We start from the raw sequence: 18,522 nt of genomic DNA, 5'->3' as shown, positions 1-18,522 counted from the left end.
AGAAAAATGTACAAAAACTATCATCGAGAGCTATGTGCAAAATTCTTGGCAGAGGCGATAAGAAAACTCGTAAGAATATGGGGCAAATGCATAAAAGGTGGTATTGATTGCATAGAGCACTAACAAAAATTGTATTCCTTTGATAAACTATTTTTTCTGTATAGTTATATGTCTGTTTAATTACTGAATGACCTTCGTATCATTAAAGGGTCAAAAAAATGGTTTTGAGCACTATGGGACTTAACATTTAAAGGGTCATTCAGTAATGAAACACACATATATTAAAGGTAGCTGTAAATTAATAAACAGTATAATTATGTGATCATAAACGCCGAAAGGTACATCTTTCAACGGTGATTTTCCCGTATCATGAGATAAATTTTAGTTGTTACAGTGATTAACGTTGCCTCTGTGCCCGAAAATATGCAATACCGTTTCTCTTTGTGAAGCAAAGGTTTTCGTTAAGTCGCACTGCAAATTACTCTCTCAGGAATCAGGTAACCTATTTCGCTTTTTCTATGTGCTACATCTGTTCAAATGGTTCAAACGGCTCTGAGCACTATGGGACTTAACATCTGAGGTCATCAGTCCCCTAGACTTAGAACTACTTAAACTTAACTAACCTAAGGACATCACACACATCCATGCCCGAGGCATGATTCGAACCTGCGACCGTAGCAGCAGCGCGGTTCCGGACTGAAGCGCCTAAAACCGCTCGTCCACAACGGCCGGCTGCTGCATCTGTGTGAACCAAGATTCTTCATCTGCATAGCGCTACTTGCAAACTGTTAGTCCTACAGAAAAAACGAACAGTACCTCTTTGTATTAAATTTAATAGAGTAGAATTTTATACTGGGATACATTTGTCTGGAGACCACGGCTTTCGAGTTATCACACCTTCAAACACCTTTTTCTTTAATAACTCGCAAACGTATCACAGTGCCAAATTTAACAAAATTAAATTTCCTACAAAAAAGGTTCCATTCACTTTTTCTGTAGGACTAATGGTTTGCACGTAGCGAGTAAGAGAACATGAAATTCTTGCTCGTAGTACTTGAAGGCATTGTGGGTTGCATAATATCCATAGCTGAATCCCCCTGTACATCCATTAACATTTGAACTGCTAAGAAACATCCATTACAAAAAATATATCATATCTGTCTCTGTATATTTACTGTATCCAACCTACTTGATAAATTATGATGTACTGCATATTTAATTTGTTTTGGATCCACTAAAATTTCTACATTCTACTCTTATTTTTACAGTGTCACTTAATCCTTGTAGCTGCAAGGATGTTCCATAACGACATTCTTTCTCAGTTCTCATTATTGTTGTTTCCCTGATGGTGGAAGGTTCTCCACTACGATAACTCCTAGCAGTGACCAAGGTACGTCCAATCGTCTATGATGCCATATTATCAGAGGAGCGATATTTGGGAAGGCTCCTTCCTTGTACTCCAGTATGTCACAGTAAATCGCAACAAACTCGCACAATCACCAAGGAATATCAATTAATGCAATTCATCCACATCCTACTACAAAACAGGCAGTTCTTTGTCACCCTGAACAAAATACCGATGGAGAATCCATAAGCGCGGTTCTCCTCAAGGCAGTGTGTTGGCACCACTGCTGTGCAATATCTACACCAATGATCAACCTGTCGGAACAAACACAAGATCTTTCATTTATGTCGACGACAAAGCGGTTGTAACCCAAGGAAAAACGTTCGAGGAAGTAGAAACGATATTACAGCGACAGAGGTTGGGAAGAAGAAAAAGGAGAATTACTCCAGGCACCCCAGGTTTGGAAGTGAAGCACCATGTCCTAGGCTGAAGTCGAGAAAGAGCTTTCTGAAGCCATTAAAATACCCTACCAGACGTAGAAGACTTTGAAATTACTACCAGCTGGAGCGACCCTGTGCAAATGAAACTTCAAGCGTTGGGGCTACATTACTGGAGCTGCAACCTGTGAATGTGGAAAATTTCAAGATGGTGAAACATCTCTTGATCTGCCCGAATTTTCCTCAAGCCTGCACACTGGAGGACCTGATTCCAGAAAACGTTCCAACAATCACATCTGCCGAATTTTGGGCCTCAGAATCAATTTGACATTTATAAAGTCTTATGTATACATTGCAGATATTGTATTGTATTGTACTGAATCATTTTGAATTTTGAAATAACTGTACTGTACTGTCCTGGATACTAAAATCATAATGTCCGCAATTCCACAAAATAACGTCCACTTCTGTACTTAGCCTTTCCACTCAATTATTTTCTTGCAGCATCAAAATTTTTAGTTTTTTTCTCTTCATTTCTGCCAATTTTCAATTTTACTTCGCTCACTTTTCATCACCTGCTGGACATTCTTGAAATCTAACGGAATGATGCTAATGGATATCTTCTGTTGAACGAAGCTTTCTTCACCGCAGGTAGTCTGCTCTCTTTACATCTTTGCTGGACCATCGTTTATGATGTGGTAACCTAGACTTATGTCATGTACAATATTTTGCACAATTTCGATATTTAGGTTATTGGCGTTTTCGTTTCTGGTACTTGTCATTACCTTTGCCTCTGCTTTGCGTAACTTTAATACTGATACATACTGAACAGCCTGTCAGTTTTAATTAACATTTCTTGTAATCCATCTTTAATACCAGTGAATAGGTCTGCGTACCTCAGATTTGGTATTCGTTTCCATAAATATGTAATCTAAACGTTTCCTTTCACGTGCAACATGACCACTGGAGCGAACGCGTCAAAGAATAATTGTGATAAACTACGGCTTTCAGTGTTTTTAACAATCATTTTACTTCATACAAATGTAGATACTCTGACTTCATGTTACGCTGAAACTTAGTTATGTCTACAAACCTGTCGCGTAGTTACTCATGCAATCATTTATCTTCAATTATTCAGTACTGTATCCCTCAATTTCCTCTCTTTATCATTTCTATGAGTTTCCGACAGATTTGTTTGGCATTTTTGTGTATTACATTTACGTTAGTGTGTCCATAAACGTCATAAACTCGAAGCTTTCTTGTCCATACGCTGAATATTTTTATTTGTGTCTTTATTTCCCTCTTCGTTGTTTCTCACTCCCTCTTTAATTTTCTTAGTTCAGCCTTAATTACCTTGGACAGGTTCAAAATAAATCCATATTTTCTTCTTTTTATACAATCTCGCTTCCTAGTATGGTTCTCCCCTTTAAATTTCTTAAAAAACAAATGAAAGTTTCATGGATTAGGTACTGAACCAAGTTCAGTAACATTGTAGAATCATAATGTAATGTAAGTGATACATTTTTCATGTTTTTACATATTTCTGAGAATGTGTTTTTCTCATTTTGAGAAGTACTGTTAGTAGCAGATACCTACCTTGCCTTGGTCTCACATCACCTGTATCCCACGGTAAATCCATTTCTCAGTGACAAATTCTTAGTAGGTTTAAAATCGTCACATAGCCATTCAGATTTATGCTTTCTATGGCTTCCCTGAATCACCATACTGGAATGCAGGTCTACAAGCAGAATCGCTTCCTCCTTCATCTATGCCCATAAGAGTTTGTATTCCATTTATAACGACTCACTGTCGACACAGTGTTACGTTCTGTAATATAATTGACACAAAAAAGATTACGGAAGGATCCTTTACACAGTGTGCGCCGGTTTTATTAAATTCTGGTGATTTTAGTGGTTCTTCTGTATCACCATCGACCAGTTTTGAGAAATGTTTCATTTCTCATGAGTATTTTGCAACTGTAGCAATTTTTACAATCTTTAGTGCAATTGATGGTCTGGCTATTCCTTTAATTCACCTCCAGACAACATGGGACAGTCGTATTACGTGACAAAATATAGAACTATAATTGTGTTACTATTTTCATTTCTATGCAACAGTTGTACATCATCAGCCAATAACACATGCCAGTGAAACTGAAATCCTTACCGTTTCTTGTAGACAGCGCAGGAGGAAGTAACACGCGGTAGACGAGAAGTAACCGCTTAGCAAGGACTCGTGTCTACTGAGGCTGGTGAAGAATTACTTACGTAAATCCGGTGCCCCACTCGAAGTTATCCATCAGACTCCAGGCCACATAGCCGATGACATCGACGCCGTCCTCGTTCATTGCTTTCACCATCTCAGAAAGGTAGGCCTGTCGAAATTTTTCATATGTTTATTACATGTGCCGAATAGCACGATGAAAGCCAGAAGGCCTTCGCCTACATCTAATGGAATATTTATAACAACAGACATTTATATGGCATAATAATTATACCCAGATCTTACACTGAACATAATATTATTAATAATGACGATGGTAAATGAATATATGCAATTGTATTTGTTTCGGGATTACAGTCTCGTTGAATTTCTTAAATGATATTATGTGCGCCATCGACCGTACAATTTATTATTATTTTGCACAACTTAAATTTAGACCTAAAGTCATTTTCAACTGGTTAAGGTGATGAAACAAAGCATTTCTCAACATTAATAGGTGAGTAAAAAGGATGAGAACCATGGATATAGAAAAGATGCATGCAATTTGAATTCAAAAATAGGGTAATAGTAATGATGTAGTTTTGTGTGTTCAAGCCAGTTTTTGCTCAATTTTTATGTAAAAGATGTTGACGAACTACGCAGCCGTCTTCTTCATATGCAGCAGCTGTGCTGCTATGCCTTCAAGCTGCTTGATTTATAACCAGACTGTTAACTATTGCTGCTGTCGCGCCGCTATTTATAACTGCGTTCGCCATCCGGCGCCAGATATGTTATTTGTTTTGCAAAGTGCCCACTGTTACACCATGAAACACACAGTCTCTAGATGTTTTCTAGCTCTGCTCTATGGGATGCACCGTGCGAATCAAATGTCACATCCTTGTCTGTTTGCCTCTCGACGCCATATCTAACTGTGCGGCGTATCGAGAAATCTCTGGTTCATTCGAACACTAGGATCGTTTGGCCAGACATTAGTGTTCGAAGTCCAAGCAGCTAGTACACATAACAACGCAGCCGGAAGCATCTGAAAAAGACTACTAGGTCGGTCATCGAGTTGTAGGTCATAAAAATGTAGCCAACAAGTCACATGGGGACACGTAAGCACATCATTAATCACTCACGCTGAGTAAATAAGAGATATCTTATCTGATAACAGTAGTTGCCAAACGCAGACGAAAGTGTGATTTTCGCATGGACGCAACAGCATATCTTCCTTAACGGAAGATTCGAGTAGCATCAAGCAGTCACTTTCTTTGGTGACTCACCCTGCTGCGATGCTCGAAGAGCTCCTCTCGTTTACTGCCGTATGTGTTAATAGAGATCTTCTGACACTAGCGAGCCGAGGTAGCAGAATCCGTCCACTGCATTTGACAAGGAGCCATCCAGTCTTATCAAGGCATATCCGTGTATCCTTGCGGTACAATCACAGTGTTCATTAAATTTACGGACATATAGAAGAATTTGCATGAGGTAGCAAATTTATCCATAAACCTTTCAGTGTCGTCATGAGTAGGTTACAAAAAAATTGCATCGTCAGAGAACAAAAGGTTGCTTTCAAGTAAGTCCTCACGATAGTGCTTTGAATGTGAGTAGCGAGACGTAAAATTCCCCGTCAACTCTCGTATGTAGATGGATGTCCAGGTCTGTTTCGCCGAAAGTCACTTTGGGAAGTAGCGAGAAGAAAACACCAAATCAGCACACAGCTCTGATGAACTCCTCTTTACACAGCAAACGGATCAGATGTGCTTCCCCCATATACCACAGCACCCTTCGTATCGTCGTGAAAAGCACCGATATCTTCAATACTTTTGGAGAACATCCTATCTTTACTAGTAATGTTTACTGTTGTGAACAATGGTGTCTTCAGATCGTGGCATATTTCTTGAATTTGTCGGAGTGCGAAGATCATATCAGTAGTACATTGCTAAGCTCGAAACCCACATTGAAACACAGGGTACAGGCGCTCGGCAAGCTTCTCCAATCTGCCCAGCACCACACGAGTAAACATATCACACATCCACACATATTATAAAAACGTATATACTTATATTCTCCGTCTCCTCATAAATCTGTGGACCAATCTGGACCAGACTTGGTACTCATATCACTTACCGTCCGGAGAGAATCGCTGCGTGGGTAGAAACCTATCAAAGGGGTGGGGTGTTGATGGAAAAGGAGCGTAGCACACTACGCAAATACCCCGACTTTATTCATCGAGTATTTGAGAATGAGAGCACTTACCGACTTGCATCAAACTTTACACATAATATTAAAGCTTTACGAAACTTTTTTTTAGTGATAATGCTCAAAATGATGAAAAAAGTTTATCGCTTACTACATTTTCGCTGTTCATGCAGTCAAACTTCAACATCAGGCGTAATGTTTTAATTTATTCCTTCATTAATACCGACTGTATTCGCAACACATTTTGCAGACAATATTGACATATATCCTTGAATGTACCAGGAAAATTCTATCATTGTACCATACGCAGTTCAGGAGATATGAAGTCATAAACACTAAGATGCTTGAAAAACTGCCGAATTAAGCATGATGTTTAAATTTATTACTTCTTTACCACTAAATGTATTCGTGACACATTTTGCAGATAGTACCCATATACATCGCTCTTGTTTCTACAAAAAAACATCACTGTACAACACATGGTTCAGGAAATACGACGTCAAATACTGAGGTGAGTGAAAACCCGAGGCATCATGCATGATGTTTTAATTTATTATTTGTTTACTACTAACTCTGTTGATAACGCACTTCGCAGACAGTAGCCACATATTTCACAAGATATACATGCAAAATTATATGATTATACGACACATAATTCATGAGATACGAAGTCGTAAACATTGAGATGCCTGCCAAAGAAATGCAATACGAAATTCTCTAGAGATACAGGTGAAATATGCGTACATATATGTGTAAAATATGTGAAGTACACATGAAACGTGCGTAAGCGGCCAAAGCGTCACATTAAAAGGTTCTCGTAAGCTCCTGGGATGATTTCAAGCAAATTTGATGCACATATTACTTAACTGACATTCTGGGGAAAAAATACTGTGGGGTGAGAAACAACAATCTCCCATTGGCATGGGTGTGATTACGTGTAAAGATAAGAGGGAAGGAGGGGATATACAGAGAGGGGGAATTAGGAGATGGACACACATATGGGCGAGGAGAAGATGGGAAGAGAGAGGGGAGAGGAAGAGATGGGACGAGAGAATGGTGAGGAGGATATAGACAGTGAGAGGAGGAGGAGGAAATAGGCAGGAAAAAGGTAGAGGAGGGGAGACAGAGAAAAGAGGTGATGGACAGAGAGAGAGGGGGAAGAAGAGACAGGAATGAGGAGGAGATAGAGGTGAAGGAGAGATGGACAAAGCGGAGGGAGGAGCAGAGGGACAGAGAGAGGGTCAGGTGGTGATCGGGGGTGAGGAGGTACTCAGAGAGCAGGGGGTGAACCAGATGGAAGGGGGAAAGAGGAGATGGACTAATAGTAAATACATACCCGGGCAATGTCAGGTACTCAGATAATAATATGGACAATAAAATTACTGACTGGATTAACTGTGATGTATTCGACTGGTGATCTGTCAGCACGAGACTGAGGGGTAGATAATTTGATAAACATCATGGGAGTCATATAGAGGGAGGTGCTCACCGTGTAGTAGTCTATGCGGCCCTGGTCCTCCATCTCGCCAGAATCGGGCCACCCATTCTCCAGCACGAAGATAGGGTAGCCGGGATACTGCTGGTTCACCCAGTTGAGAGTCTTGCGGTAGCCCCACGGAATGTTCTGAAAGCATATTTTAAGCTTTTTCTCAGTGTCTTATTTCATTCTTAGTTTGCGTGCATTAGAAAGTCATAAGTGGTTAGCTGTTTTATAGTGATGATGAAGTAACACTTGAGGTTAAGTCTACGAACTGTGGGTTTCATAAACTCAATTTGCTAAATGAATTGGCGATATATTATCGGTAGAATAATAGTGATATCAGTCTGGCTTTGCCTGATTCTCTGTTTCTTCCTGCTCTACTCTCAGGCTGGACTCTTACCCCACGAGACATCTTCCTCTCATCCGACCGTGGTGTCGTCGGACATTTTGTTATACTACAGTTTCTTTCCGGCGGAATTTTTTGCATGATTTTTATTGACATAGCTGAAAAGTTTACAGACAAAGAACACTTATGGTGACTTTTAAGGTAATTCATATATATTCTTCAAAGACAAGTTGAATTTGAGGTGGCCTTTGCATCATTATAGGAAGCACTAACCCAAAACACAGGGAAAATTTTTGAACTGAAAAACTATTGAAAGATAGAGAAGGTCGCTGGCTACAACCCACATCGTGTTAAAACAGAATGTCGAGTTCGCAGTAGACAAAGTAACTACCAAGCACATGTTGCAAACAAGAGAAATGATTCAATTTAAAAATTCCCTTTGGCGGAACTACAGGGAAAGAAGATGGCAGTTGTTAACTAGCCATGATAGTCTTACAGAGTTGTAAAGAATGGTATAGGCAGTAGCGCTTAACAGCGGAGCAACAACTCGTAAGCCTCGACCCCAGGCCTCAAACCCTGGTGTCTGTCAGTATTGTACACTAATATTACAATGAGGTGACTTGTTACTTTATGCAGACTTGGGAGCTTTCTTAGCTGGCTCACAACATGGAGGTTAATAATTAAAGACTGGGTAGCCATAAACTTTTTCAGCACTGAAAGTGACTCCAGTTCACGTATAGGACAAGTAATTCACTGTGTCCCGTCTCCGCTCATGAGCACGCTAGGGGAGGCCTGATTCTGTAAAAACAGCATTGTGCAAGACGATAGGGGGAATCCTTTTTAGGGAGATAAAAATTAGAAAATTAGGTGCAGCCCATGCCAACAAGGGAATGTTCCTTTAAGTCCAGATAACGGGGATTTTGATTGGCTCACAGTAATTATTTCGGTCGAGGGTGCTCTTTCCCGTGTGTGTTTACGTGCAAGCCTTTTGGTTGGCTATGGTTAAAAACCTGTCTTGTTGTGGAAGAGAGTTTCTGCCTTCCTTCCTGTGCTGGTTAACCATAACAAAATCTGTGAGAGTGGGAATATATTAAATTTATTTATAAAATTGTTATTGGTAGAACTCGTAAGATCTATTGCAGTTGGCTGGGAAGATTCCTATGCTGGCAGATCCAGCCAAATTTTGAAGAATAAAATCAAAGGACACTTGTTCCTATGAGACCGATGGGCACACTTGCTCCAGGGGCGACGTCGAGCATGCACTTCGCTTTAGGCAGCCACAGGAAGAGGGAGGGAGAGAGAGAGAGAGGGAGAGAGAGACAGAGAGAGAGAGATGTCTTCATCTTGGAACCGAATGCGGAGTTCAAGCTGGACTTAGGAACCATCTTGCACACCCTCGCCATTCAGGAGCGGTAAGCAAGGATCGTCGATGCAGTCACCAGGCTGAGGGGCAAGCGTGGCTAGTTAAATTATATCAGAGTTCATTCACTCAATTTTGGCATTTGCAATCAGCTAGTTGCTACTATTATCCACTTTGGCGATTCTTTTGGTGCTCATGCTTGTTTTTCTAGGGTTCTTTCTATAAACCACTAGCCATTTTCGTAGCCATTGACCATACCTGCAGTGTAGTTCCACGTTGTGCTTTCATGTTCCCATTCACCTGTGCCATGGCTATATTATATAATTACAACGTTTGGTACCCTTATTAAATATTTATATGTTCAATTCAGTGGGTAATTCGTAGTTTGAAGTTTTATGGTAACAAACAAAATTGCTATAGTGGTCCCCAGTTTCCTTTGTAGTTAGATGAACCCCGTCATTAATATATCTGCAGCTCGGCCGACACCTCATGGAATGAATGAGAAACAAAATGAGCAGCGAATGAGGTGGGGTGCAGTGTCTCTGGCTGTTTTATGACGTGGGTAGCGTGCTTTCATGGCTAGAAACACAGTTCGTATTGACAGTCCTGCAGGGATGATAAATCTACCTACACATCCATCTACCACTGTTACCTCTTTAAGGGCACGGGGGGGGGGGGGGGTGAGAAATTTACCAGAGCCAACGAGAGGGGAACGTAGAAAATGTGGGCCACGGCCAAAATGAGTGGGAAGCAGCTTTTCCTAACCTAACCACGACCCCATACCGGTACTTTTAGTAAAAGTGATTTATGGTTATAAAAAAATTATCGGACATCACTGTGTGATAATCCTAGAGTTCCATAATCCTTTAGAATCTGTGATCGGAATTAAGGTGAATTGGTTAACAACGTATTCTTTCTTTGTCCGATCTGGATATGACGGTCGACTTGGCCCATCCCAAGTAATCGTGAATCGCTCTGTAAAATTGTATGAGCCACAATAATCTGATAAAGAACATGTGATTAGTTTACTGTGTCAAAATATTGGGAATTTAAAAGACGATTTGTCTTCGATAAGTATAGAGTAATGAAATACACCACGACAAAGAAGTATATATTTGCAGTTTGTCACAAAGGACAACTCGCACAACTATATAAATTTGCCCACAAAAGGACATCATTTGCCCTATTCATACTTACTCAAGATTATAATAAGACAATTTATATGTAGACTACCTTACTATCTATTCCTTTCTCATTTTTGTGTAAATATGGAATACATCTTTTCCCATTCTAATGTAAGATGTACATACGAACCATTTGGACCTCTTTTTAGTTCCTACTTTCATATACACGAAAGTTTGTAAAGGTGCGTTTGTCATACAACTAAATATAAATCACATCATTTTAATGTTATTCGTCTTAATGGATGACACTTAACGGCATTCAAATACATTTCTTTAATATTCTGTTTCTGTACAATTGCTTCATCTGTTTTATTGATGGTATTTAATTATTATGATCGATTTCTAATTTTTAGAATTTGATCTCAGACGTTCTTGTAGCAGTCCAACTCAAGCGAAACAATGAAGTACAATGTGGCTGTATCAGCCCATGATAGTTTTTCGGGAAATAACTAAATATCTTTTAGATTTTTTGGCAATTGGCTCTACGTGCACTTACTACTAGTCATTATTGAAACGTGTTCTGGATTTATTGAAAGTGATATTGCATTAATACATCCATTGCCAGACAGGGCAGGATGCAAGCTCGTTTTGTCCAGATTTGTTTTCTGAGCAAAAGGAGGAAACTGCCCTGCCCTGCACCTAGCTTCATACTTCTTTAAAGCGTGTGTGTCACATGCGATGGCCATAGAAATAAGAACCAGAATAATAATTATAATACACAGTTGCAGACCTACCCTAAACCACAAGGCGGCAGATACAGGGTAATCCGTGAACGCGCCTAGGGTGACTCCCGTGTCATAGTCCATGGAAGGGTTGCTACCAGACTGCCCGTCTGATGCTGGGAAGCTGGTGTAGTGGTTTACCCCGACGAAGTCAGCAGTGCCTGCAGCAAACAAGACAGCCCTCTGAGCACGACCTCACCATCTATCACACACTGTAAAGGGACAACAGTAGCGGTATGAGTTCAAACCGTATCACCAAGGATTTATCTGCTTTCACGTTATATGGTACAGTATTTTATTAATACTTTTGCTTTATGATTGTAGTAATTTTATTTGTTTAACGTGTATTACAAAGTGCTTGTGTTGCCTGTTTCAAGATGCCGGTGAAATACGGGGACTGCGAACAGCTAAACGTCGTGTTGCATTACAGGATGGAAACCATAGCTGATCGACAGCAGTCAGTCGTAAGAAGCAGTTGAAGCGGCAGCAAATCTCCTGCTGCAAACTGTATCTTGTTTCGTTTTGAGACTTGCGTTGTGCAGTCGTTTATTTTACGAAGTCTGCTCTTGGCCCGTTAATAGATAACGGGCCAAGTTCAAGTACAAAGTACACATGTTTTACTGAATATCGATCAAAATATTTATGACTGCCATTTCATTCTCATGCATGAAAAAATGATAAGCTTATTTTACAGTGATTAATTTAGGAATAATACTTGCTTGAATATTCTGACTAAAATTTAATTTAATGGAAAGTCTTCAAAAATGTTACATACATCTCTGCTCCAAAAATATTACGAAGACTTAAATTAATTGGAACATAGTATTATCAGAGGGAAAGACATTATCACCATTCTAATCTAATGGAAAGTATGTATAGGGTGTGCAGAATAAAAGTAGCGAGGAGAATATTTCATGCGCCTTAAGGTAGCTAACCCAATTTTCGTCATCACCGGGATGCAGACGGTGTAAGTTGGGTTGCCTACCTTAAGGTAAGTGAAATATTCACTGGGCCAATTTCATTTATTTTGCGCACTGTGTATTACGGACGGATAAAAACTACTCTGATGAAATATTAGATGAAAAAAATTTATTTCTAGTGAAGTTATTCAAAATGGAGATTGACGTTTGATTGATAGTCTGTCTTGAAGGTCTAGTTTAAACATTAGTGGTGGTTGTTAAGACAAGGGCGATTAACAGTAATAACAGTGAGATTACGACCATTACTGAAAATTTTATTAATAAGTTTCTTCCTTTCTACTATTTTACCTACAATGGAGTGAGCCTAACGTGCGTCTTACAAAAAGCTACGAAGTTGTAATAAGAGAATTGCTATACATGATAAAACAATCTGTATGACGTTTAATCTACTTCGGCAGTAACTTCAGTCGTAGCCGGCGTACGTTACTTGTGATTCTCTGTAAAAGAAGCAAATTTTAGGCAGCCTGTCAACTGTCAGGTAAGTTTTGTGCTGTGATTAGACGAAGTCAGATGGTCACCAACATTATTAATTCAAGTTACATTTAGGCCATACAGCTTAGAGGATACCCTACCACGATACAGTGCAAGCCATATGTAATAGCATTTCAGTCGTGTCTTGTGTAATCAAGTGATCTGAGAACACGCTTTATGGGACTGCGCAAACCAGCGTTGTTTATGCAGAAATCAGTACAGCGCAACTGAAGCCGAAGAGACGTTCATTAAGAATGCGATCGGCTCACACACTCCAGCACTGCGGAGGGACATCAAGAGACATGTTGTCAACATAATGCAGATGGTGGCTGAGCTAAAACGGTATGGAACTTCGGCTAACTTTCTCTGGATGCAAGTGCACCATGACATCCAAGAAAATCAGTGTTCTTATCTCTTCGCAGTTATCATAATGCATAAACAACACCTGCATATTCCTCATTTCAGCGCATCCAACCACGCTGCTGACCTTAAAGCAAGGACAGTAGAAGACTTGGAAGGAAGTGCAGTAAGAAACACGACGGCACACATACCACAACTACTACAAATTGCAACCTGCACACCTTTCTCAATATCGTGGTTATACGGATTGGACATTCGGAAGACGATACCTAACGCTCATCATAGGTTTTAACAGGCGCCACGTCGTCGCTTATCGGACATTTCACATTGCACAGGTCTACAATAGAGATATGGGTAAATCATATTACCTGCCGTAGATGCCGTTCGTTCTCAGGACCAGGAATCATCGTAAAATAAATGAATCTGAATCTGTGTCAGTGTGGGTTAAAGGTGCTGACAATTGTAAAAAAAAATTAAACTCGTTGGTGATCTCACCCATAGGGACAGCCCAACATTTTGTCAGATTCTTCACCAGAAAGTGATTTAAATGACATATTCTTTACATGTGTGTGATTTCGTGTTCAGCAAGTGACTTTTTGCAATGCGCTCACCATATGACACCTATCCCCCATTAACTTCACCGCTATATCCCCAAAGCAAAGTGCAATAGCTTACAGATTTTTTTTTCTTGTTTAAGGTCAGCAGAAAACACATAAAGTAACAATAAGGTATAACCGATGTTCTAGGAATACCTTAAGTTATTCATCAGTGATACGTTCTTTCATCGGCTACAGATTTTTCCGCGGATTCACTGCTATGCTCTTGAGATCCATCCTTACCTCCTTGAACAATTTGTCTGAACAAATAGCCACAGAACTTTAATCGTCGTTTCCTTTGTGACTCCATCAGCCGTTCATTACACTGCATAAAACTCTTCCTTCTATTGCGTGGCATTACGCAGCTATTTTCCCTCATACAGTCCACAGATGACTTAATTTTACCATCAGTTATGTATCAGAAATGAATTACTCCAATTTATTCTTCTAGCCCGCATCTTTTCTGGATATTTAAGGCAGGAAAAAAATGTGTTTTCGACTGTTAGGTACTCTTCTTATGAGTATGTCACTGGTATATAGGTACTTTTAGTCTGATAAGTTTCATCTTGAATACAGAGTTGTACTAAATCGTCGTCCGCAGCTCGTGGTCGTGCGGTAGCGTTCTCGCTTCCCGCGCCCGGTTTCCCGGGTTCGATTCCCGGCGGAGTCAGGGATTTTCTCTGCCTCGTGATGACTGTGTGTTGTGTGATGTCCTTAGGTTAGTTAGGTTTAAGTAGTTCTAAGTTCTAGGGGACTGATGACCATAGATGTTAAGTCCCATAGTGCTCGGAGCCATTTGAACCATTTGAACTAAATCGTCGTTGCACTACGGGGTAGACATGTCAGAACACGTAGGAAATTCATTCGCTCCGTATTGTAGCATCAAATTAGTTGGCGCCTGCAGACAGGTAACCCAATGAACACGTTTCCAAAGAGGGGCACTGTCGCTTCTGCCTTCCAAAAAATACGTTTTAACAATATCAGTGAATTACACCCATGCATTTACATTTGCCCCGCTACAAATAGCGCCTGTAATTGAGAGGTGCTCTATCCACTGATTATGTCTATATCTGGTACCTCTTTTAGTTTTCACACAGTCATTTCTTGAAATCCGGAAGGTATATACGAATGACTTTGTATAGTTTAATACTTAAATGTGCGACCCAGTGAAACTGTCAATTATCCTAAATTCTTGTGCAGGGTGCTCCAAAAAAGAATGTATTAGTGACCTCTTGGAGGAGATCATTGCATAGATGTTGAAACAAGAAGAGACTCATCAAAATATGCTAAAATCTGTTATGACTTTCATGAACGTAGACCTCAAAAGTTCACGTGGTCAGCAAGGGACTCCGCACATGGGACGGCACACTTGCTTCCGCCCGCACTCACCCCTGATGTACTCGACCGCCTCCGGGGTGAACTCCACGAGGCGGGACCTCGCGTAGCCGTCTGCCCTGCTGTTGTTCGCCACCCTCTGCTTCACCACCTCTGGGTAGTCCCCCTCGGCGCTGAAAATCGGTTGTCCAAAAATACCAGCCTTGGAGAAAAGAAAAAATATTTCTTAATAACACAAGGCTGTCCTTTCATCAGAACAATGCAGCACAGCTTCTACAAAAAAACTAGCCCTATTGAATCTTCATGTTTTCATGGCTTATTATTTGATGTATAAAATTCAGCCGTAGCTAAAAGTAGACTTCTGCTAATATTCTGCTGGGAAAAAATTATTACACCAGGAAAGACGACTCCGATTTTGATCGGATGGCGGCACAAGCCACCTGGAGGATACTAGATGTACTGGCAATGTTTTCAAAGTAATCTGCCAATAGCTAGATAGCGTAGTAGCATAGCTACCAGAGCGTCATTTGTATCTACCCTTTAATAGGGAATGCTCATAGCCAGAAGGCTCAGTGTGTCACAAACATGTAAAGCAAGCAGGTAACGATGCCACGGAGACGCACTCGTGCTTCCTACAGCCAACTGATCGAGTTTCAAAGGAGTCAAATTGTGGTCTTCCGAGTGGCGGGATGGTCTTTTCGAAGAATTACCACACAAGCTGGACGTGCTACATTATTTGTGCAACGATGTAAGCATAAGTGCTCGCGTGAACATTGTCACACACGAAGACGACGTTCTGGACGTCCACGCAGCACAGACGTCCTCCAGGACCGTCGTGTTGTAAAGGCAGCAGTGGCAGATCGTACAGCTATCACAGCACAGATAAGAGGGCTTGTGATTCCAGACGTGTCAACACAAACTGGTTAGCAGCAGTGGGACTACAGACTCGCGCCGGCCGGGGTGGCCGAGCGGTTCTAGGCGCTACAGTCTGGAACCGCGCGACCGCTACGGTCGCAGGTTCCAATCCTGCCTCGGGCATGGATGTGTGTGATGTCTTTAGGTTAGTTAGGTTTAAGTAGTTCTAAGTTCTAGGGGACTGATGACCTCAGAAGTTAAGTCCCATAGTGCTCAGAGCCATTTTGAACTACAGGCTCGCACACCTCAAGTCCGTCTTCCACTCAGCCCAAAGCATCGACGTGCACGGCTCGACTGGTGTCGTCAGAGGATCACTTGGAAGATGGAATGGCGAGCTGCAATCTTCAGCGACGAAAGCAGATTTTGATCGCACGCAAGTGATGGTCGTTTGCGAGTATGACGTGCATTCGTTGAAGACACACTGGCCCCACCCTAGGCCTTACAGTCTGAGGTGCGATAAGCTACAACTCCCGTTCACCTTTCGTGTTTCTGCAGGGAACGCTAACGAGTGCTCTGTGCTCGCCCGGCACATGCAGAATGTTGTTAGACCCATTCTTTTGCCGTTCTTGCAACAGGAAGGTGATGTGTTGTTCCAACAGGATAATGCTCACCCACACGCTGCCCGTGAAACTCAACGTGCTCTGCAAGACGTGCAGCAACTTCTGTGGCCAGTACCATCTCCGGACTTGTCTTTGATCTAGCATGTGTGAGATAGGATGGGACGAGAAGTGACTCATACGACTCGTCAACAAACCTATCATAGAGAACTACGTGAACAAGCCGAGCAGGCTTGGAACAACCTGTCTCAGGACTCATTCACCATCTATACGATCGACTGGATGCCAGATTCAGAGGGTGCATTGCCGCCAGTGGAGGTTTCACCACTTACTAATATGGGTGTTTCAGCACGAGTCGATACCCGGTACATCTGAACTGCTTCTGTTATTGAGCTGTAAATACAGTCATTTCATGTACTCCATATGCAATGCGGCAACAATAAATCTTGAGTTAATTGGAAACCTGGAAAATAGTATCATTGTGGAAGAAATACCACAGGGGTGGCAGAGATCGACGATATATTCGTCTGTTACAGCCTAATATATCTGTTGTGGTCGAGCAGGCTACGCTATGTACTACGAAAATGTTCAGATTCTAATAAACGTATCATCTTTCTGGCATTAGGTTTTGAGGGAAGTGATCTAAATACGTTTTACGAATAATTTAATTTATCGTGATGATGGTTTCAACCAAAATAAAATGTGGGATACAGCATTGGCAATAGCTAGGTCTCACAGACAACAGTGGCCTATTGTTCCCGCGTTGACTGGAAGTTGTTACGCAACATCCTTCACAGAGTGTGTCATGAGAGAATATCTCTTTCTCATGTGTAGTATTTCTTCCAACATGATATTCAGTGAGTGCTTTCGAAATTGGCTCTCTCTACCTGTGTATAACGTGACAGGGGTGGGACTTACATATTCTACATGGCTCGCTCCGAAGATGTCTGAAGGATTTACAGCAAAAGTTTTAGCACAAGACAAAGTGCGGTTACGGTTGGATTTCCACAATTTTGCCGAAAATCGAATGCTACTGTTAGAGACGGTATGTCACTTTGAAATTTCCGGTTGTCAAGTCAGATGAAATGTGTGCTAATTATGAGACAGTCAAAAGGGTCGTAATTCGCTATGGGTCGCGCACTACGATTGTGCATTTAACGGCGGACCAGTAAAACACCACTATTACGATGAAATCCATCATGACACGAGTAGTGAAGACTCTGAACTGTTAGGACTAACCACAAATGCTTGTGTGAATTACCTCAGCAGTATCAGGTATTTTAGTGTCATTGCTTCATACAACCAGGTGACAACCATATGCTACGTTTACATTATAAGCATGTCAATGCGCACGCATCCCAGTATCTCACATCACAGATCTTAATATAATCGCAACGTAACGCCTCACTTAACTACTTCTCATTTATATAGTACCAATAATCCCTCATTTCCACCCCACTTCTTAAAAAAACTCTTACACCCATGTTGAGTATAATCTGGATGATTTGCACTCCACGTTAAGAAAAGCCAGTTTTTCACGCATCCCACTCTTTATGACGTAATATCCCCAGAACTACGTACTGTACAATTATGTAATACTGCAGGTAAATTCAGTGGTATATGTGGATACTGTATCCTTAATATGTTGTGAACAGAGTGTGAAGAAGTAATAGTAAAGAAGTAATAAATTAAAATGTCACGACAAATGCTGAAATTTTACTGCATCAACACCGACAATATAGTAAGTTATAAACTTTTTCACTTTCATTGTTTTGTGAGGGGTGTCAGAGAGAAAAAGTTTCAAAAAGGTTTGAAATTAAGTGTAATGTTTGTTGGAAGTCGCTAAGAGTTGTCATTATGAAATACTGGATAATTATATTCTGGGTAATTGGAGCGTCTTTATTACGCTGCCCCATGACAATTTCTAATTTTAATACTTGACTTAGATTACATTAGATTAGTTTTTCGTTCCATAGATCCGTGCTGAGGAAATCCTCGTGGATGTGGTACATGTCAATATTTTTTTTAAG

General features: G+C 40.8%; 1 protein-coding gene across 1 annotated transcript in view; it reads right to left on the bottom strand.

Annotated features, from left to right (window-relative positions):
• LOC126413050 (myrosinase 1-like) overlaps positions 1 to 18,522 on the bottom strand; it is an 83,688-nt gene that overhangs the window by 5,200 nt on the left and 59,966 nt on the right. Inside the window, exons 7-10 of the mRNA XM_050082947.1 lie at positions 15,075 to 15,222; positions 11,291 to 11,439; positions 7,676 to 7,810; positions 4,050 to 4,156 (exon numbers count right to left, since the gene is read on the bottom strand). Of these exons, the coding sequence (XP_049938904.1) occupies positions 4,050 to 4,156; positions 7,676 to 7,810; positions 11,291 to 11,439; positions 15,075 to 15,222 (539 nt within the window). The remainder of the gene's footprint in view (positions 1 to 4,049; positions 4,157 to 7,675; positions 7,811 to 11,290; positions 11,440 to 15,074; positions 15,223 to 18,522) is intronic.

The sequence above is a fragment of the Schistocerca serialis genome, chromosome 7 (assembly GCF_023864345.2).
Source record: "Schistocerca serialis cubense isolate TAMUIC-IGC-003099 chromosome 7, iqSchSeri2.2, whole genome shotgun sequence".
NCBI lineage: Eukaryota > Metazoa > Arthropoda > Insecta > Orthoptera > Acrididae > Schistocerca > Schistocerca serialis.
The sequence above is the reverse complement of the archived record's forward strand: the minus strand, read 5'-3'. Positions and strand labels throughout refer to the sequence as shown.